We start from the raw sequence: 23,484 nt of genomic DNA, 5'->3' as shown, positions 1-23,484 counted from the left end.
AACAATTTAAAAATTATCTTGAATACACGCTTGCTTATCGCAACGGAGAAACAAGGGAGGAAAAAGGAAGGGAGAAGCGAAACTTTTGAGCGGTGAAGCAGCGGGCGCGTTCTAATTTACTCGGTGTACACGCAGTTAACGTCGCGACAACGGTATGACGTTGCAGGAACACACGTGTAAACGAGCCTTAACGCTGATACCGCGCGTTTTCTCGCGCAACCCGCGAAGAAAAAAAAAAGTTACGAGCTGGAAGATAACACTTTCCATAGCGTTCAGCGTAAATTTCGAACTGGCCGCGATAGCAAACACTACAGAACAATAAACAGGATACGTTCCCGGCTGTTGTTGCATATGGAAATCTGAACTGACATTCTCTGAAATATTGAAACCATTGTTTTCGGACACTCAGATCGTATGTGTCCATCTTTTGTTGTTTATATAATTAAATTGTAGTTTGCAGAAGGTTGAAAAATATTTGAATCAAATTTTTATGAAAAGAGCACAACTGTCCATCGACAGGAATAGTCCAGTAGAATGAACCTGTATGGTCAGACACAGGGAACAGTAACCGTGAAGATAAATACGTAAGTAGAATAAACCTGTGTATAGTCAAACATGTATACAATATTTTATCTTGAATGAGCTTCTTAATGATTTCTGGAGAGATTTCTGGAGTGGTCAGTATTTAGTTAAAAATCTGAGTGGATTTGGAGTTCTTACCTAGCACGGCGCAGTATGTCGAACGTGGTAAGATCATTGACATTGATCGGATTGTCCTCGAGCTCCCACGTAGAGATGCTGCGGACGTTCTTGATCATCAGGAAGTTTTGAAGATAGCTGAGGAGATAGATAGGCAAGGACGCTCCCTCCGCAGGAACCATGGCCAATCGTCTTGCCACCTCTTCCACCTGAAAACGTTTTCCACCTCGTAAACTCCTTGCGTCGCAAAAATCGTCTGGCTTTATCATCTCTGGCCAATCGGTGGCTCAAGTACAGACTCTACATGAAGGAAGATACTTCAACGTAGGTTCGATCCCCTTATTGTCTCTTGGAAAACGGGGGAAATATCGGAAAACGGAAATTCTTCATCGAATCCAATTGCAAAATGAAAGTAAAATTGATATTACAATTTTTGGTAGGCAATATGGAAACTGTATTTCATTAGAGACAAAATGTGTTCGTGTAAATTCATACTTTTGTTACGTTCAGGATGGTACAGTGTAATTTAGAGTGTTTTTATGGAATGGTGTAGTTTTATTGGCCACTACCGTAGACAAAAAGTACTCCGACACCGGAAGGGTTAATTAAGTTTGCTTCTCTAAAGATGGCAAAGGTCGAGGAGACCTGTTACTATAAAATTACCTTGAGGAACCTAGCACGGAGAATGTCCTCCGGGAACACCCCCCTCTTTGCAGCCTCTTCCGGAATGCCTTGGATCGCTGCTTGCACCAGAGGATCCTCTTTAGCTGGAATGAGATAGACGAATGCATCAGTTTTATATTGTCACGCTAGAAACACGCACCCCAGCCAAAAATATTTAACGATTTATTCAATAAGTATTTTTACTGCAAAAACAGGAAACTATAGATAAAATACAGTTTCTCGGGTGAAAGGTTGGATCGAAACTATCCACAATATTTTCCAAAGATTTTTTGAGCTATTTCTGGAGAGAATGCGAAGGGTTAGCTTGTATAATAAAATGTTCTCGAAGATGTTCGTAGAAACGTTTCCTTGAACGGAGGAAATAAAACTTAAGCCTTTCGGAAGATCCACAAACCGGGAGTATAAACTGTAGAGAATAGTTGGTGACGAAACCGAATACATAATTGCTCATTTCGCTGGATTTCACGCGAATCGTTCGGCGAATAGTAGGAATGGCACGTCATGTTTACAAATTGGCGTCTCCGGGCGCAATTCCCGCGGAAAGCGATCGAAAGAATACGAATTGTCCTTCAATTTTACAGCTGGAAATTCCGCGGGGTAGAGAATTTATTAACATCGGGCATTACTGACGCCTCATCCCCCCCAAACAAATTGCATTACACCAGATGCTGTTACGTCGCTGGAATACATTACTTCGCAATTTCGCGAACCGGTTACGTGATAAATGGACACGGGAATTTTAAACACTTTTTGGACCGGCAGCGGTCAAATTTATTCATTTATGCGTTCCGCGTGAAATAAAATTTATACGGTCTCATGAATCCCTCCTAATTAAATGCCAAATATTACCGGGAATCCCGTGGCGTACACTAAAACTTCTGGAAAACATGCGACAAACGTTAGACAGCTCCCAACTGTCTCTGTGTAGTGCGGTCGTACTACTTGCGCCTGGAAAATTCAGTTCGTTTCATTAACAGTCCCTTTGAGCAACGTTTCGCAGTGTCTGCCGGGCGATAAAAAATTCTTTAACTCTGTCATTTTATCGTTCAACTTTGAAGTTACGAAATACAAGCTCTATACAGTTTTTCCTTCGTAACAAGATATCTGTTCATGTTCCTTCAGGAAAATCCTGCATTCCTTCCTCCGAAGCAAGTTTCATTGTTCTAACATGAGGGCGTCGTGTTAAAGTTGCAAAAAACCCGGATTTAATAGAACGTTCCGTTGCGCTTTTATTAAAGCAAGTCCCATAGCTTTGTCAACGGCATTACTGTTCTTTATTCCCCGTAATGTATTGCTCCATTTTGAGCACCATTCGCGTACTCCATTTCCGGCGACAAGGGAGACTTAATAGCAATACAAACTGCGTGTTCTTTCGAGTCGCTGCCTTTCAGCGAAGCAATTGCACGGTAAGTTCCCGCTTCAAAAGAGAATTCACTGCACAAGCATGTTCGTGGGTCTATCAAGATACCGCTGCGCAATGATGTACTGCAAATTGTTTCGATGATTTGAATAACACGAGGAATAAAACGAAATTAATATTGTTCGTACAGTGGTGCTTGTGAAACACTATTAAGTAAAGCATTGATTGTAAAAGACTGCCTATAAAACGTTGCTTATAGGAAACAGTTCATAAAACATTGCTTATGGAAGACAACGTATAAACCATTGCTTATAAAACGTTGCTTGTAATATATTGCGTATAAAGACAACTTATAAAAGACAGCTTGTAAAATATTGCCTATAAAAAAAACTGCTCATAAAACTTAAGTAGAATGGGGCTGGGCATGGTCAGGCGTAAGAAAGTAGAACGGATCAGTATATGATGAAACATAGATTAATATGCCCTATATATGATCAGACACATGTGAAGACAGAATGAGCCTGTACACGATCAGACATGAATAGAATTGTATTCGTAGACCGAGTCTGTGTGTGGTCAGACATATGTAACTAACTGTAGAATGTGCTTGTCCATGGCCAGGAGTAAGGAAGTAGAATGAACCTGTATGGTCAGACACAGGCTACAAAAATAATCCTGCTCATCAAAAGAAATATATAAGTAGAATAAACAGGTTATGGGCTGGCATGTGTACAACGAAAATATTCCTGTGTATAACAAGATTTCTATAAGTAGAATAGCCTTGTCGATAATGAAACATTGCAAGTGGAATAACAGTGCTTATTGTCAAATACGAGTAAGTAGAACAACACCGCCTATGACGAACCCTTACTAATGATTATAAAATAACTTTGCCTGTAGAAAAATGCAAACAAGTAAAATAGTGCTGTCTGCAATCAGACACAAAGTAGTATACCTTGACTTAAGGTCAGATAAGTAGTACAGAGCCTGGAGTTCGCTTAGAATCTTCGAAAGCGGTAAGGTCAGCAAAGACAGATAAACCGGTCCATTATTCCGCGCCGGTATGAAATATGAAAGAGTATGAATCTTTCGGGTTGTCTGCAGCTTAGATTTCCATTATCCGAAACATCTGTTGCCCGTCCCGCAACAGTCTATCCGCCAGTAACTGACAAAGAGCCAGGAGGATTGTATTATACAATTTATGGGAACCATTCGCCGGCCAGGGGAGGAATTTTATTACATGTTCGTCGATTTATCACCGAATGCAGGCTCATTTTCTCGACGGTAACACTCGTTACGGATCATCCTGTATTTATCGCGTTGTCGGGAAAGCGCTCGCGAAATGTTCCGCATGAGAAATCGTCAACAATCACTGGAATCGCTTTAATTCCGCAGATGGTGGGGAATGCAGACACCAAAAAGAATGCGACGGCGGGGCATCTGGGGTAAGAAATTGCTGAAGATTTACGACATAATCGTCGGCGAGCGTGCATAAACCTTTCCTCGAGCGTTCTAAAGAGCGTGTTCCCCCTCCCAGGTGGATCAATTATGCATCGCTACAGCCACACGGTTAATCGTGTCAATCGTTCGTCAAGTATCGAACGAATTTTTTTTACACTCCACCGTTGCTATTGCTCCTTTTATGCTTTTTTCCGAAGCTTTTCATCGCCCACTTTTGGGCATTGAAACGTGACACGGCGTTTTACAACACGGTAATATTTTATCGAGTACTTTCGAACCGTTCGAGAGCGGAATACTCGAAATATTGTGAAACACTAAAATCCTGGACTACGGCAATATTTTCTTCGCTCGCTGATCCCTAAAATAAATCATGCACCCGGTACTTACAAATATATTTATGGTTCATTAAGAGCATATTTTCTCGAATTATGAAATCGCCAATGTAACAGTTTCCATGAATTGTCGAACGAAATCCTGCGGATTAGGGAATTACTGTGAAACGTTCCAAGACCTGTTATTTCTCGGTAAGTGCAATTTTTAATGGATAAATTAGATTTGTGGTTATGAGGAATTAGCGTTGACTTAATACGATTATAGTATAAAAGCTATAATGGACTAATGTATTGCACCGATAATATAGACACTGTGAGACACGAAAATTTATTGTATCCCACATTCATGGCAGTTTAAACGTTCAATAGCTACACCAACTGCAGTCAACCGTAATATTAACGTGTCCGAAAAGTTACCTTAAGACATTAACTACATGGAATTTTCTAGTAGCATAGCCCGGTGTTGTTCAGACATGCATGGGTAGCATGGCTCTATGCATAGTCAAACACCAGAAAGTGGTGCAGCCCTCTGCATGGTCAGACACAAATAAGTAGTACGAGAGTGTGCATAGTAGAGCAGAGCTAAGTAGTATAACCCGGGAAATTGTCAGCCGCGCGCACTTCTGTGCAATCAAATAGTAACTTGCTCGGTCTCTGACAACATGAATTTCCAATTTCAACTATAAGTCAACAGAAAAATGCAACTGTAACAACTATTACAATCACGAGTTTGCTTTACTAAGCAGTCCAGAAGTTAAATAAGTTAAATGGCAACCAGGCCGAATTTAGCAGAGCCTAATTAGAAGTTGAGGAGCAAAATTGGCCCGTAAATGGCAAAAATACGAAGAGTAGTGTCGAGCTGCACCGAATCGGTGGCCGAAAATTAAGGAAAGGATAACGAGATGTAGTTCTGGCCCCCGTAAACGGCGCAACAATTTCTGTTCCCGTCCATCAGAGCACCTGCAGTGTCCACAGCCGAGGCAATCAACGCCGCGACCCTCGGAATCGTTTTTCCGCTTCCGGGTGAACCCACGGAGAACTATTTAATTCATCGCGAGCGGGGTCAGTTAATGAGTTTTCACGGCGCAATGGCCGCATTACCGGGCCCGAATATTCATTGCGTGCCGCGGAGCACACGCCGAGTAGATTTACGCGCTTCGTTCCGATGCCGGGAGTCCACCGGCGGAAGATAAAAAGCTCGTAAATTTCCTCGAACGTAGAACGATAAGGCAGGGGAGAGGGGCTCTCGCGCAAAATGAAAACGGAACGCGAGCTTACAGAACGGGAAACGGAACGTCCCCTCTCTCTTCCCCTTCTCTCTCTCTCTCTCTCTCTCTCTCTCTCTCTCTCTCTCTCTCTCTCTCTCTCTCTCTCTCTCTCTCTCTCTCTCTCCCTCTCTCTCTCTCTTTGGTTTGCCGTGTGATATTAGGGTAATGATTGTCTGTCGCGAGCAAGCGATAATGACGGTTGCGGTCGACCCAGACAGTCAACCCCGTATTTACGGTGATTATAACGCGTTATATTATTATCCGTGCGGGCGGGCGCGTGACGGCTGTGTAAACGGTGATCGTCGACCACGCGAATTTTAATACGCGAAAAATCGCGCGAGACGATGGATGGGCTGAACAAACTGCTGGCTTCGACGTCAAACATTTTTGAAAACCATATGTGCATAACCAAGTCTACTCTTTCCATCCGTTCACAGCTTCCTATGCAATGAACTCTGCTTTATAAATTGTTAATGCTATGAACAGTGGGTGTTTAGTATGCAAAAATACTCGGAACACCGTTTACTGGAACTTTTATTTTTATCAGTAAAAAACTAAATATATAATTCTTAGCCAGTTGCGAATAAGGACTTTTTAAAGTGCTGAGGACATTTTCCTCACAGAACTACACTATGTATTGCAGTGTTAAATAATAGAGGGAAAAAAACGGACAATATGCTCGTTTATTGTGCACATAAGTAAGTTATACGTTTGCAACTTCAAGGCTTGCATAATTCTCATTCCGTCGATATACCGACATTCGTCCTCAAAGGATTAATGGACGAAACGTAAAAGTTTAAAAAGGCACCTGAATGTTTTGGTTGATATTCAAACACGAGGGGAGTTCATATGAAGATTATAATGAACATTGGTTTTTTCCCGAGGAACGGTCCGATTCACACGGAAAATTCCGAATAACTGAGCCCACGGCGATTGAGTTTGTTCCTCTTTAGTCGATGAAATATTTATACGATTCAGCGCGTATTTATCGCGCGCGAAACATCCGAAGCTTTCGCGTCCAACGAACCGTCGAACGTTTTAGCATTCTGGCCGCGAGGAATTCCGATACGTCGATACCTCCGCGATTGTAGCTTTAATCCACCCAAAGATTGACATTGTATCGCGACGGGAACGAAACGAGATTATCATGCGGTTACCGCAAACTCGGTGGCTTCAAACCCCCGGGCTGACCCTCATAAACGGGACTGATATTAATATCAGTTAATATTAATCTACGATCGCGTTAATGGACAGATCGGAAAATACTGTCAATTCCAGAGAAATGTTTTCCAGCCGGACGCCGAAGACGGGAACACGGACACACCCCCAGATTGCCCGCAACTAATTCGCCCATCAAACGTGGATTCACAAAAACGGTGGATAATAAAATACCTGGGTAAATAAAACTGCTTGCGATATCCCTTACAAAGCTGCAACTCGATATTCCATCAAAAAAGGAACATCGAATAATGAATATAATATCACCACTTTCAATGAACATGTTGCCAATGTGTCTTACAATCATAATTTCTTAAAAAAGAAGTTAAAAAAGAAAAACATTTACTGTGTGTTTTAGCAAGTGGAATAGCTCAGCGATGATCAGACGTGAACATGTAATGTGAGTTGTTGTGCATTCAGACACTAGGAACTGATATGACACTATCAGACTGTCTATGGTTAGACGCAAGAAAGTAGAACAGCCTTGTCAGTGTTCAGACTTTGCAAAGTAGGATAGTCCTGTCTAGGATCAGATACATTTGAATGAAGAAGTATCTAATCTTGAGCAGACGAGAATAAATAGAGTATTCCAAACGCGATCAGATGTAACCAGTAGAATAATCGATTCATGGCCAGACTTGGACAAGTAGAACTTGTAAAGCAAGTAGAACAACTTGGAAAACTAGTCTTTCTGTGGTCAGGCGTGGGTGAGTAGAACAATCCTGCTATTGTGAGACATAGGCGACTGGAATAATGATATCCTGATCAGACATGTGCAAGCAGATCCTGATATGGTCAGACATAGGCAAGTAGTATACTCGATTGAACGTTGAACATAGATTAGTTCGGTCAAGTGGAGTAGTTCGACCATGGTCAGACATGGCAAAGAAAATTGCTTTGGAAAACTAGAAAGTAGTAGAATCGTTTTATTATAGCCAGGCATTGGCAAATTGACTACATTCAGCAATAATGAGATTATAGGTGTCTAGTATGATCAATTCTGATAGCTGATGAAATACTTACGTGCCGCTTTGGTGACGGCCTTGATTTCTGGTTCCAGAGGCCTGATGGCCTTGTCTGCGCACACGCCAGGTGCTGTAGTTTTCACAGCTCTAGCCAAAGCTTGACAAGCTGACCAGAGGATCTGTGCATTCGAGGCTCCCCTCTCTTCCTCCATGCGAGCTGGAACATAAACAAAAATGCAAACCCATCAGTAAAAATGCTACACTCTTGTTCTTATTAGACAACAAATATCGCCACAGTATACTTTAAAAAAAGGAACCTCAAGAAAAATGTGGTTGATAACTAAAAAAATTTATTTGTCATAAAATAAGATTGAGAAATGCAATTGTTCTCGTATTTCGCAAATTTGCAAGCACCGCGAGTACACGAAAGTCTGTAACTTAATTGTTGCGAATAATTGTGGGATACCCGGTCGAAATGATGGGATTTCAAAGCAATTTCATTTGCAACAGCAACAGACAGTGCAGCTCCGAAGTTCCTCGAGTTTGAAAACGCTCGCAGGGCGTCTCGGCATTGTCTTCTCTCCGGGCGTGGCGCAGTTCGCAAAATAGAATTTTACTTAAAAGCACTTCAGCTCCGTCACTTATATTGCGTTATCCTCTTCTTATCTGCCGCGCCACTTTCAAGGGGGTATTGAAGGATACCTACCATCAAATAATGGCAGTTCAAAAGGTCACGTTCGTTGTGACACGTTTTGGCAAGTGGCGCCCGGGACGATAATGCCAGACGCGAGCGTGGCAGGCAAAATCGAAAAGACTTTATGGACTCTGCATCGAGGACGGACGGACGGGCGTGTGAAATTGCGCCAGGAATTGAATGAGAGAAACGTTGAACGAAGGGGAATTTAATTCGATGCCGCCGGGAACTGCAAAATTTTGGAGTGACGGAAAACTGTTGGTTTTTAAAAGAATGTCCGAGAATTCCGAGTCGAAGAACGAGTTTATTTCAATTAACGTTTCAATGAGATCCAGATGATTTTTAATTTAAAAAGATTGCAGAAACGCTTCATACTTTTTTTTTAGAAAAATATCCAACAATTCCGAGTCAAAAAGTGAGAATAGTAAATAAAGAAGCAATTTCAGTGTATTACTCTACCAGGGACTGTTACAATTGGAGTTTCGATCTAACGCGAATGATTTTTAATTTAAAGGGACTGCAGGAAAGCTTTACACTGCTGATTGTTCATTTGGTTCTGCTTCCCACCGTTCGAAGAATATTGATGCACTATCAGCCTCCATTGATCTATCAACATGGGAGGCAGAGCGCATCGATCGGCAGATACCAAATAATCTCTTGGAAAATCCCCCACGAAGTCCAAAACTCAATCAGCTCGGCGTGTCATCCCCCATAACCCAGTTTTTCTATCTTACCGAATCTCGAATTCGATTTGCTGTCCCTGTACCTTGACCAAGCCTGTGTGAGATATCTATTTCAGATAGTAAATGGAAAAATAAAGTTTCGGCGAGCGGAAGAAACCTCCGAAACTCCCATGTTAATTTACAATTAGCAAGAATCGTGGGGAGAAAATCTTTAAGAATTCTGACTTTACAGAGGAAAATCACCAGAAGTGAACTAGTCCTTCTTATTAGTTTTAAGTCCCTCCAAGTTGGAGAACCAAGTAAAGTCTTTAAAAATTCCAAAGCTGCTTTTGGGAAGAAAAGAAGCGAAAATGTGTTGCTAATTAAATTGTTCGGTGGTCAGATTAAATTTCTGGGACAGTTTTAAGACCCCGGCAGAACTGGAGGGGTGAGTAAAACATTTAGAAAAAAAGGAACGTATCGCAAATATAATTTTTCTTGCATTTTCGCAGTGAACTCGGCGTGTTCGTGCATTTTAAAGAAAAATATTTATAAGGGTGTCTCTCCTCGCGCATTGAAAAATCGAGGGGCATTATGCAGCAGTTTAATCCCGAGTACGGATGAAATATGGCGGCCGCAAAACTGCGCAAAACGACGACGAAGGAGTGATGATAATAACGATCGGTCATAAAACTCCAAGGGAAACGACACGGCCGTCGATTGAAGGACTCGTGGTCCTGACGTGCCGGTATTACGCGAAAAATAAGGAAACGCGGTCGGAAAAGGGCCGACCTATAAATCAGGCAGAGGGCCGGGCAAGAATCGAAGTGATATAAATAAGAGGGCGACTTCGCGAGCACGCGGAACTTCGTGGCCCACAGTCCTCTCTCCTTTCTGCGATACAATGGCGATAGCACGTCGAAGGCTACGGACTCTGTACTCTGACAAATGTCTCCGGAGAGAGACTATCTCTCTCTCTCTCTCTCTCTCTCTCTCTCTCTCTCTCTCTCTCTCTCTCTCTCTCTCCCCCCTCTTTTTCGTTCTCTCCCGCTCACGCATTCCACGAGCTTCGTCGTTTTCTCGTTTGACTCGCCCGTTCTCCATCGATGTGAACTCGTTCTGGACTATGTTTCGTTATCGTTCTCGTTGCGACATCCACTCTAATGGACTTTCTTATTGTCCCTCTTGGTGCCCACTGCTTCTTGGTAATGAGTGGATGGTTGGACTCGTACTTTTTACGCGACGCATCAATCAGCATTCCACTGAACGTTTTTCTGATAAGGAGATGTACGAGAAACATAAATCTTAGATGTCAGAATTAAGGGTGGGGATTATCAAAGTGGGAGATTTTTGTTTACTGGGCAGTGAGTTCGTAAGTTTTCCTGGATTGATTAATGTTGATGGACGAGTGTTGGAGTATTTATTGCACTGGAGATGATATTTCGATGATTTATTTGCTGGACATTCATTGCACTTTTCAAGTTATTCATGGTACCCACAATATTTATATACATCGTTACAGTTGTTGAAATTACATTGTTAGAACGAAGCAATAATTTAAAGACACAAACATTTAGTAAGATTTGATTTTCTTCGTCGTTGGTTCCAGTAAAACAAAAATAAAATAGATTCGATCTTATCCAATTTTGTATATTAGAAGTTTTTGAAGATTGCCAATATAAGTATAAGTATCGACAAGATACCAAGAATAATACTTAGCTATTTCGAAAAATATTTATAATAACGTGCTATGTTGAACGTAATATCTCTCTTAGAGATGCTGTGTTTTTATTTGAAACCTCTGTAAACGTTCTGCGGATAAACACAAGCTAGTGGTGCAGTCCCGCATATGGTCAGACGTTCATAAGCAGTGCAAGCTTGTACACAGTACAGCAGACTCAGCAGAGTTAAGTAGCACGACCCTGTATGTAACCAGCCACAAATATATCTGCTTAATGTTACACTGACGTAAACGAGAATCCCGAAATTTATTAAAAAGTATGTACAATTTTTCTGTTCACTTTACTTTACTTTCTGTTTACATTAATCTCTCTCTCTCTCTCTTACAATCTTTCCTATTTCCTCTAATCAACCGCAGTGTTCTGATCGCTGCAACTTGAAATTCAAGGCGATGTACTGTTCCACACGCTTCACAAGATCCTCAGGTTCCGGTTTCGCGCGCGTCGAATCATCGCGGGCCGATTAGGCGACCAAACAACTACCTCCAACACCAAGGGCGCCAGGTAAGCAGGACGGTGCAATTTGTAATTGATGAACTGCAAATCGACTAACCCGGGCAAGGTGTTCGTCGGTCAAGCCTGTCGTTAATGTCGCCCGCAAGAAAAACGAGATCTATCTGGATCAAGTGCTCTCGCCCCGGTGATTTATTATACACGTCAATCCGGATAACTTTCGCGAAGTAACCTCGTTCGCAAAGTGCCACCCCTCCCGTCGTTCCTCGGCTCCGCTCGCTGTGGCTCCTCGTGCGAACGCTATGGAAGCTTTCCCGCGGTATTCAAAGACCGACGATCGAATCTCAGCTCTAGCCCAGAAAGGAATTCATCGATCTCGCGCGCCGTCGATCGGTTTCGCGACTGAATTCCAGGGCACGCGGAATTTTTTCCCGTGTTATTCCCTTTGACGTTGCCGTATGAAATTTATGGAAGCCACCGTTACCCTTTGGCCCCGCTTAATTGGCGTTCCGGAATATCCAGCGCTCGTATTTAGAATAAAACATGATTTTTTCGGTCGTCGTTGATATTTAATATAATAAGAATTTGTGCCCTTTAGATCCACGAAACATTGAAAAAACAAAACATGCAGATTATTCCACGAGAACGCTTCTTTCTTGTAAAAATAATGCAAACAAGTTTGACAGGTTTTTCATAATTAGATTTAACTCTGAAAAAAAACGCACAAGAAAGGAAGGTTTACAATGCTAGGATCAAAATATTAACAAATTTTTCCAGGACATTTGTACATGCATTATAGCACTTCATAAGTAATATGAATTCCCTTTTGTATTTTTGAAAGGTGAAATAGTGTGCATTTTCTACAACATATAGAAGGAAATATAGAATATAGAACGAAATATAAAGAAATGATACTTACGATTTGATAGCACTTGAAAGCAATATTAAAAAGGAAATTAGGATTAACAAATATTACTTTCTCCAGATATTTTCTAATTATATATGAGAGATTCTAAGTACATCGATAAAAATGTTCGAAAAACATTCCCACAGAAGTGATTGTGTTACTGAGTGTAAATTGCTACGGATAGTTTTGTAAAAATACATAACTATGAATTATATTTTCTCCAAAATCACGAAATAATCGTCTCTAATGTGTCAACTCTCTGCAACAGTTTAAAGTAAAATCACGTTCATACAAAAAGAAAAACATCTATTATATCCTCCAGCAAGTAGAATATCCCAGTCACGATCACACGCGATCATTATCATATTTCCCTTGTCGCCTACAACTTATAGAATAATGTACATAATGTATAAATATTAACACGTGCGATTATAATTAGAAAATATATCATCATATGTTTAGTATCAAATATAATATTAAACATAAATATAAAATTAAAAATTCGACAAATCCTAATTTCCAAGATATTTTCCACAGGCAACGCAAATTTCCAGTGTACCGAGACAAAATGTTGCAAAGGGAAATTTTTGGAACAGGCCAGTGTTTATTCGAGATTGAAAAGGGGCCGTTTTATCGGATGTTTCAGGGGCAGAGGATAAATCTCGTTTGGCCCCCTCAATAATATTCAATCGCAGGATCAACGTCGTCGCTAAACGAGGCCGATTAAAAGCGCGCGAAAACGTTCCGCGCCGTTGTTCCGACGCGACAGAGAATTCCCCGTGGGATTCACGGATGATCGAAAAACTGCACAGGGTAAATTAAATTAGGCGGCCGAATTTCACAGACCGCTACGCGTCGCTTCCGTCCTATCCGCCGACCCGAGTAAAATGTTTATTTTCCTCCTTTTTTTCATTTTTTTGTTTTGCCGCGAAAGTGACACGGAAAATCTCCGACGAACGAGTTTTCCACGGTCGTGTTCGATTACCCAAATAACACGAGTCCTCGATCCAATATTTATCGAGATCAAGCTGTACATTTGTAATCGTTCGTTAATCATTCGTTTCATGACGGCCGGTACGTTTGCAATTTTTAATGGATAGTACGCCGCGCTACGTGCCTAATGCGCATCGTAATTTCTCTTTTAACTGGTCCGTTTTGAATGTAATTACTCGCAAAATTGCGCGCTGGTTCTGCGGGAAATATTCAACGAGGAAATTCTGGGATTTTGGCTGTCTTTGTGAAATGGAGACTACCTGTTCCCGTAGTTGACTCTCAAATTTATTAATTCGATTTACTGAGTAATGATGGTGATGATAATGATTGGAAAGAGGTCGTTTATGCGACTATATCGTCGTTGACTTTATAAAATATAAGAGAATGTTCAATTTATCTTATTACGTTAGGTCTACAAATTAATTCGTAGCTCTTACTTCGTAAATTTGTTGATTATTTACAAACGATCGCAACATATATATATTTCTTCTTTTAATTATTTTCAAAACCGAGGGCCAGTATAGAAATGGACAATCCCATGAAACATACCAAAAACATATGAAAAAATGCAATATGTCACGCATGAGAAAAATAAAAATGTACAATTGCGTCCCAGGACAAAAACAAATGGCCGAGCTATAACAAAGCAAAATCGTTCACGCAAACCATAACCAAGGACCATTAACCGTTGCAATTCACGAAAAAGGTCAGTTTTCATAAAAGGAGTAATGCCGGAACGTTTTCGACGGCAGAAAAAAAAATGGTAGAAAACCGGAAAACCAGCGGTGCAAAAAATCGAAATTTCTTCACGCTTCAACGCGATCCTTTCCAATTGCATGTTCTCGGTCTTACCCATTCAGAATCAATTGTAGATCAATTTCATTGTTTAGCATACGATACAGGATTACGTGTCGACAATCCAAAAACTTTTTTGAAGCGTGTTTTCGCGTCTGTTAAAAGGGGGAAAGGTTGAACAACTTTGGTTAAAGTAAAAAGAAAGCAAATGAAAAAGATATGCTCAAAAATCGAGTAAATTAAAACATACATATGAAGAATATTTAAAATTTTTTTATCACGAAGCGACAGGCGTGCAAAAATCGCCAATTTCTCGGCCACAATTCAGTGTTCTCTTAATTTTGCGGAGCGGTATAGTTCGTTCGACGTAAACACACGGTGTTTACACTCGAACAGCGTTTGAACCAAAGAGTTTCCGTCGCGAAAGAGGCCACGCCTCGACGCGGTATCGCTCGGCAATCAAATAAATTATACAAGATCGATATATTTGCCGTTGCACCGGGGAGGTGTAGGAAAAGCGATCCGATTCGGTTCTCCGCGGATTTTCCGTAGACGGTAATCCCTGGGAACACAGTCGACGAATCGTGTGGACTTCCACCCACGCCGCGTCGCGCCGCGCCGCGCCGCGCCCCGACCTCGGTGACGCTTTCATCGGATAAGCAAACTGCGGCTTATGAGAACGGGGGATCCAGGAAATACTGAAGAACCCTCGTGAACGTCGCGTTTATTCTTATTTACGTGTCCCGTCGCGATACCGGATGATTATAAGAGCTGGCGAGTCAGGGAAAATGGAGACACTCGAAAAAGGGTGAAGGGCCCTCGGTCGCTTTAAATCACCCGCCGCGGCAAAAATAATTGCGAGCCAGAGCAAAGTGGATGGTTCGCCTCGAGTCCGTTCTCCGTTTCTTCAAATCTGACCGAAGAAATCCATCCCGAATACGTTAGAATCACGTATAAACACCGCGCACGTTTGCTTGATCCAATTAGACCACCTTATACGACTGCTGGTTATGCTCGTCCGCGGTACGTGAAATTTTTAGGAATATTTTTGGATAGTTCTCCATTCATTCCAGTGGGTTCCAGTCAGATTTTCTGTCGGTCGAATACGGAGAAATCCATCCTGAAGACGCTGCGATCGCGTAGAACAGCGTACACGTTTGCGAGACATAATTGGACGGAGGCATATCACGGCTGTTATGCTCGTTCACAGTCCATGAACATTTTTCGGAACATTTTTTGGATAATATTTCATCCATTTCTGTGAGTTTATTGGACGCAACTATCGAAACGAATGAGCAGAGACGAAAAAATGGGAATGAATGAAAACTGGGAGTCTAGAGAGAAATTTAGAGCTTGTTTATTGAATGGTCTTCTATAAATCTTTGTCTATTATTCTATTCTTTCAGAAAATTTATTATTCCGTCGTTATTTAGAGTATAGAAGGTATTGTTGAGCGAAGGATCTTTTTACAATGGTAGATTTTTAAGGAATAATTCATAGAATTAGCTTGTTTATAGTTAGAGTTTAAGGTTTATTATTTTCAATACTATACTGGGTCAGGATATAAAAAATATTTCTTGGAACATCTGTCGATACCTTTTTCGATAGAGAATGTAAAGATATAGACACATTACAATTGCAAAAATGTATAGAATTTATAACATGCTCTAAATGATATGCTCCGATGTACAAATATACATCTGCCTGTAATCGCATATTATCAAAATAATAGCCCATTGAATAAAATGTGTAATAAAATAAAAATAAATAAAATTATTCTGTAATAAAAATAATTGGTCGAAATCAATTTTATTGAATTCCGATCAAACGATATAAAGTAAGTAAGGCTGTCGATCTTAATGAATGATAAAAATTGCAATCAAGAATAAAAGTTTCCATTGTTCTAATAACCCGTTAATATAATTCCCCTGCTGGATTGGCAATTCGCAGCAGCGCTCCCCTAATTGTTTCCAGCAGTATAGTCTATCGTTATGCTTCCCCGTAATTGTTCTAATACGAGGATAGTCCCTGAAAAGGGAAGACGAGTATGCTGAAAGATATAGGAAGTCCGACGATTACGTTTAACAGGCGACTTTACGAGGGAATCTTAACGAAGCTCGAGACGGCCGGTTAAGTTTGGATTGCGAATTTAATCGAGACAGAATTTCGAGATAAGGGAGCCCCCGGCACATTGAACAGTGGCCCTGTGCTCGACTGTGCTAATCACCGGCAGGTTTTTCAACTGTTATGATGTTCGAAACGGTCTGAAATAATCCTGCGGCTTATAAGGAAATGTAGTTCGAAAAAAGGGAGAACGGTAACAATAACCTCGCGAAATTAAACTCGAACGATTCAATTCTCTTTCGCGATTGAAACTCGCGGTGCTGATAATCGATTTCTGATTGAAAAAAGACCAGGGAAATATTTGCGTGAATTAAATTGCATGCCATTTCCCCGATCCTGTGATTTGATATTGATTGACAGTGGCTCTTTAACAGTTCGACCAATTGCACGTTACTAGTTGATATTTACTTGGACATTATTATACAATACAAGCCGCGATATAATAATAGTAACATTTTGATGTGTTCTACTTTGTGGAGAATAAATTTATTGAATATAATTAATGAATGTAAGGTGAACATAATTATTGAATGTGATACAGAGAAATCGCTGTTATTTTTTCAAACGTATCCTTTTTCCAAATTCGTTTCTCCCTTTTCTGTTATATTTTCCAATTCTTTTCAACCATGGGCTCTACAAGTTTAATTTACCTCCCAGGCAAATTATATTGAAAATACAAAATACAATAAAATATCAAGAATTAAAAATCACTGGCTCATACAGATTTATAAAAATTACAAGCCTGTAGTTTCTGTACAGGAATGAACATTATTTACCTAATAATCTCCCATCGAATCAGACGTCCGATTTAAATAATAATGAAAGGAGGAACGGACGAATGGACGTTCCAATATCGTAATTCTAGTGACAATAAGACGTCGAAATGTCGTTTTACCTTCGGTAGAAAATGAAATTGGTTCTCACAGTGTCGCAGGGATTGCAGCGATTTTTCGTCGAGTGACTCAATGATTCGAAACCGATTCGATCAACGATTCCCGGCAGGATTTTCTTGGCCCCGTATTCATGGGGTGCGTTTGCATCCTGATTGGAACGCGTCCGTCAGCGTGACACAGCCGCTTAACAATAAAAGCCGCTGTCGTTGCAGGGGATACTGCTCATTGTTTATGAGCCTGGCACGCGCAAAACCGAGGTTAAATCAGTGGGGGATTAAGCTCGACGAGCTGCGGCCTGTCCCTCTGACGTTTCACGCTTCGGAAGCTCAACAAATTTCGACAGTTACCAGCATCCCCTTTGTTATTTTAAATCCTTTGTCCCCCGCGTTCGACTGTATCCCATTAGTTTCTTATTAATTGGATATTTCAATTTTTTCCTGTCATATCTCGACCACCTTTCTCGCCATTCACGTGTTCCCATTTGTTTAACTTCGAACGCTTTATAGATGAATGGAGGTTGGATCATTTTAAAAATTCACTCGAAAGAATTGTAGTGTCTACACGTGCTTGGAACTCTACAAATTTCATACAATAATTAGAACGATGTAAACTTTACGTTTTATAAATGAAAAGGGATTGAATCTTCTAACAAACAATTGCACAAAAGGACCAAGGATTCTAACCATTGTGAACGATTGAAAATGACTGAAACATTCTCACATACACTTAATAATTATGAGAAATTCGAGTTTCCACAAATATTTGTAGTTCGATAGCAGTTAATTGCAGGAGTTTTAACAGCTCCAAAAATCGATTAGGATTCAACGATGCGCCGAAAGAGCGAACTTTCGAAGGGTGCATTGTACACTGTTTTTTTATAATTACTGTGCTCCGCGGTTCCAGCGGCAATTATCGAGAGCCGACATTTTATGATTGCTTTTATAATCCTATCGTCCGTCTATCGCTGATTCATCCCCCATTTCCCCGGTTTCGTCCCCACCCTGTTCCCCCGCGTCCTTTCTCTACATTATCTCTGCCTTTCATGTCGACTCCCTTTGTTATCCCACTGTTTCACGTCTTCCTCTTCCATTAACCTCCTCTTTCACCGGTTTTCTCGCTAACTAACCCCCTTTTCACCTCCTTTCTCTATAATTATCCCTCTGGTTCGCGTCTTCTTCCTCCCTTTCACGCCTCCTTTCGCGAATTAATCTCTACTGCCTCGTCTTTTCCCACCAATTAACTCCCACCTTTCACTATGACCTCCAACCACCCCCGGCCGTGATTCTCTCCCTATGTTCCACCCCTTCGTTCACCTTTCCACCTCCGCGCCCCGTCCTTTTTTTCTCCGCGATAAGAATTCTTTTTTTCCCTTCGCCGACTTTGTTTCGCAGACCCTTTCTTTCGCGGAGACTTTCTCCGAGCTTTTTCTTTCGCACGGACTTTCTCTCCGTTCGTCAAGCCCCTCGATCTTCCACCCCCTCGTCGCGATTTTTTTTTCACCGCTCAACTCGACTCCATGCCCATCCCCTCGAATTAACAATCTCAATCAAGTTTTTCCCCCTCGACCAACCCCCGTCCGCCAGCGACACTCTACGTCCCATATTTTCTTAGCTAACCCCATTTCGCTTTCAACCCCTGGATTACCGACTGACTCCATCCTCGTCGTTTTCTTCGCTTTACGACTTTTTCGGCGATCAATCTTATCGGCGCCTTGCTTTACAGTTTAAGCGATTTCGTCTTTATCGTTTTTTTTTTTTGTTTTTGTCTCGTCGGAGACCGGAAGATTGTCGCAAATGTGCGCGCCGCAGTCGACGAACGTATTTCAATTTGTGGATGATTTTTAAAAAATCGGAAGGAGATTGATGCATAAAGGTACGCTGTACGCAACTGCAAATAACAAGAGTCGCACAGAAATTGATTTCAGTTCTTAACAATTTTAATAAATTGACGATAACACGTCGATACTCTCAGACTGCTTTAATCTGTCCACCGTTGTCCAGTGATGTGTCCAGATTTTTCATTTTGAACAATCGGGGTGAGTTTTGCCGTTTCTTATCTGGCTTTCTGCTATCCGTTTCATATCGAATGCGGCTGACGCATGGTAAAAGGGGTCGAACCACCAACGGCCGCGATTAAATCGATTTCCCGTCGACACACACACCGACTCTTTTTCGAGTCGGCGAAATGGCAAATCCGCCGCGGAACGCGTAAACCCGACCGAAAACAGCTTCCCTATCCGACCGGCTGGTTTCGGCCAGCAACGGATTTCGGGTTTCGCTGTTACGACCGGTTTGCACTGACACCCGCAACGCAGCAACCCTCTGTCACCGGGTCACAGACAAATTAACGCTGAAACTGCCAACCGGTGCGTTTCGCTTTTGCCCTAATACCCACTGCTCGTCCGTGCACACATAACATCTCCCCCGTTCCTCAGACTTGTCGAAACCAACAGACATCATGCACTCTGAATTTTCAATTTTTACGAATCTTGGTCAAACATTTCGAAACAGTTTTACGAAATTTCAAGATCGACGGAACACGATTTTAAAGTAAATTATTGTGCAAATGATTTACTTGAAAATCCCCGTACTCCCGTTTCCAGATGCAACGCAAAAATCCGAATAGACCCGATCGTTCTTGATCAGGCTCGGACAACAAAAGCTTCGCCTCCCTCGATCGTCGTTATCATCGGGTCCAGTAGAATGGCAATCGTTAGCGGTCGTAAAGATCGCGTACGCGCGAGCGGGCTAATTAATTACTCGTCCGGCTGCGATTCATCGGGCTCTATTGTCGGAGGCGTTAATTAATCGTAACGACAAGAACCGTTGGAGGGTGTGGGGAGAGGGGGATGGAAGAGGCGGGGTGGTGGTGGATAAATGATAACGCGAAATCGGTACATAGTAATAAATCTCCGTGTGGCCCGTCACGTCGACGCGTTTTTGTGCGCGATACTTTTCCCGGAGGCCGTGTAATTATTTCGTGTGGCGGGACGAAAAGAGAGAGAGATAGAGAGAGAGAATGGGATAGAAAAGGAAGCCGCTGGTCCGGTTAACATCCGGACGGTTGGGATCGTTAATGGGTTTCTGGTTGGCCCCGTGTGCTTCCCCCCTCTGGTCAGTTTAATTACCCCTTTAATCGGGCCGCATCGTTTCGCAGGGAATCTGTTCTCTGGGATATCACACGGTCTTGCACTCGAGAGCGAACTCTCTTTGACCCGGGCTAAGTTTGCTCGGCTTCAGGGTCGGAAAAAAGCCGGGATTTCACACTACGGGCCGAAAAAGAAGAATGGGCTGCCTTGGCTCGCCGTAGGGTGTGTCTGTTTAAAACCGCGTTGTTCCACCTGTGGTCGGAATTAAATGGCTGCTTAGAAACGCGGTGAGATTCCTTCGACTTTTAAGACGATTGCGTATGAAGCGGGAATAAAGGTGCCCGCACGAAGTACACACCTATGGGAGTAAATATGGGGGAAAGTAGACCAATTTCGTCCTAAATTGGAGCACAATTCTTATCCGGATATAAATGAACTTTTTAACTCTTTGCGCTCGAAGCCATTTTAACTCCAAAACGAAACATTTCTTCCGACCTAAAATATTTCCCTTCTATTTTTTCAAGCTATACGAAAATGGTGCAATTTACTCGTACAGTACTGAAATGTTTAGTAATTTATTAAATACAAACAAATTTAATAATGTAAAAATAATGATACAGGAATTTTTAGTGGCGCCTTACAGTCGCCATTCGAGTGCTAAGGATTAATACGAAATATTGGAAAAGAATTAAATAAAGGGATTACAAAATAATGCAAGAAAAATTCTACTTTCTTTGAACTCTCGATGCTTGCCAGCATGAATCTACACGCGATCCCAGTGCAGTACCAAAAAATTATAAGGAAGGAAAATTGTTCAGGAATTTCGACAGAATGAACTATAAACGCATAGAGCAACAGATAGGCTCGAGAAGCAGCCGAAAAATCGGAACGCAACGACCGGTTGTGAAACCCGCGATAGCGATCGCTATCCGCGGAATGATTGCGAAATGTCCGTGGCTCCTACTCCGCGGGGAATAACACCCATTCCTTCCGGCTCTTTTCCCCGCGTGGCACGCACCGCGGCGATTAATTACGCGAGTAATTAAGCAGACCGTGTCCAGAAATTACGGGCGTTATTCGATTTGTCAATTAGCGCCGGCGGAGGCCGGGCGGCTGCACTTGTGCGCAGCACGATGACACCCGGGAAAACCACACTGCCGTTTTTCAACACCGTTTATCACCTAACGGCAGCACGCATACACAAAAAGAGAGCCGGCGATCTCTGTGGTTTCCGGTGTGCTCCCGTTCGCGGGAGAAAAAATCAGCTCGAAAACACGTCGCCTGTCGAGGATGGTGCAGGTGCACGGCAGTGATAACGGGGAATTTGAACGATTTCGCGGAATTTTACTGAATATTCAAATCGCATGATTTTTGCCCGAGACGGTAATTACGGTCGAGTTTTTCGGACCGTTACGTCTGATCTTTTTAGGCCCGTCGATTAATTCGTTAGTATTTATTCTGTTTGCAAGATCTAGCGATAAATATAATATGTATAGTCTGCTGTTTGTATAAGTTCATCGTCTTTTTATAGAAATTTGAAGACAGATTTGTAATTAAATAAGATTTCCAAACTAAGTCCATTTTACAGAACACACAGTGGCTCCAGAAAGTAATTGAAAGCTGAATTTCCTCGTTGTTTCCTGATCTCCAAAAGTTGAATCTAAAAAATCAGGTGAGACTGACTGCGATAAGTAGACTGCGGATCTTTCTACGGAATATTCTTAGCATACGATTCAAATTGGAATGCAGACAAATGGAAATTGCGAGTTGTCTTACAAAAGGTTTTTTGTGCTTAGGGGATGAACAAATGAAAGGGGTTGGAGGGGCTTGATGATATAAATATAACTGCTCCAGGTGATTCAATCTTGGCAAAGTTTGGTCGAACAGTTCGCACGGTTTTCCGCGGTAAATATTCCAACGACCGAAAAAGAGATCTCCGCGATTCACCCGTGCACGAAGAGACTTCCAAAAGGGTTGAAAACAGTCGAGCAGACATCATCCCCTTGGCCGGCCCCTGGTAGCAATCAATTCCTCGAATCCGAGCTCTGACGTCAGAAGATTTCGCCGAAACAAAAAGCGTTCTCGCTGTCAGAGAAACCCCGGTATTTTCCTCCTCGTCTTCCCCAATTTTCGAGTCGCCACGCGACGCTGGATTTACAGTCCGGGCATAAAAAAAAGGAAAGGAAGTTTGAAACGAGGGAGCTGGCGCCGGTTAACTACTTCCCACGTCATATTTCTGGGGGATTTACGATTCCTTCAGGTAACGTCTTCTTCTTCTTCTTCTTCTTCTTCTTTCCTTGTTCTACTAGCAGCTCTATCTCGCCCTCGCTTATCCGCCTCTCCGTTTCTTTCGCGTTTGTTATACGGGACCGCCCCTCGACGTGGCTGGGGATTGAAACACGAGCTTAAAAAGGATCGACGCAACCCTGACACGAAAATCAACGCTCAGTGCGATGGCAGTGGGACACACGGATTTTTATCCGCGCCATAAATTCCCTGTTCCCGTCGACTTTTCCGCTTGATACCAGAGACAGGCCCGAATCGCGAGTCACGCTGATTTAAACGATAGTATCGGACGATTGCTAAAGTTTGTGCACGATTTTCAAGAGTATATATGCATAATATAGAATGCACATCTGAAAGAAAGAAACATAAACCAATTTTTTTTTCAATACTAACGGCTACTTCTTCAGTATATAGTAAACCTTGCGAAAATTTGTATTTTTACAGGGGGAAGGGGGGCAGAACTCTCGCGTGCGCGCGTGGCGGGAAAAAATTCGAAAGGTCAGGAAAATCGAGGAAAACGCGGCCGCGTGCCATTATTTATTTCGCGCGGGATCCTTTTTCATCCCCGAACCCATTCGACCCTCCACAATACGAGCGGCCGACACGAACCGAGGGAAACGGCGGACGGGGGGGACACTTTGAAACTCGTTACAAGATTTATGCGCGTTTCGCGCCTCTAAAAGCGAACAGGTACCCGGGAGAGGAGACTGAGAAGAAAAAGGAACGCGAAAAATGTCACACGCACGAGCTCTTAAACTGATGCACGGAAAAAAAACGGGAAATTCTTTGGGCCGATGAAAAATTGGGAGCTGATCTGCTCCTTCCTGGTGCTTTTGAGAATTTTTTCCTTGCCTCCATTGCTT

The 23,484-nt window shown here is 42.1% G+C and overlaps 1 protein-coding gene across 4 annotated transcripts in view; it reads right to left on the bottom strand.

The window, feature by feature from the left end:
• The window catches only part of Mitofilin (inner membrane mitochondrial protein mitofilin), a 64,568-nt gene that overhangs the window by 14,737 nt on the left and 26,347 nt on the right, over nt 1-23,484 (bottom strand). For all 4 annotated transcript variants that reach the window (XM_076794384.1, XM_076794383.1, XM_076794385.1 and 1 more), the window contains 3 exons: nt 8,046-8,204; nt 1,363-1,466; nt 721-908 (listed from right to left, as the gene is read on the bottom strand). In XM_076794384.1, the coding sequence (XP_076650499.1) occupies nt 721-908; nt 1,363-1,466; nt 8,046-8,204 (451 nt within the window). The remainder of the gene's footprint in view (nt 1-720; nt 909-1,362; nt 1,467-8,045; nt 8,205-23,484) is intronic.

This window comes from Halictus rubicundus, chromosome 10, assembly GCF_050948215.1.
Source record: "Halictus rubicundus isolate RS-2024b chromosome 10, iyHalRubi1_principal, whole genome shotgun sequence".
Lineage (NCBI taxonomy): Eukaryota > Metazoa > Arthropoda > Insecta > Hymenoptera > Halictidae > Halictus > Halictus rubicundus.
The sequence above is the reverse complement of the archived record's forward strand: the minus strand, read 5'-3'. Positions and strand labels throughout refer to the sequence as shown.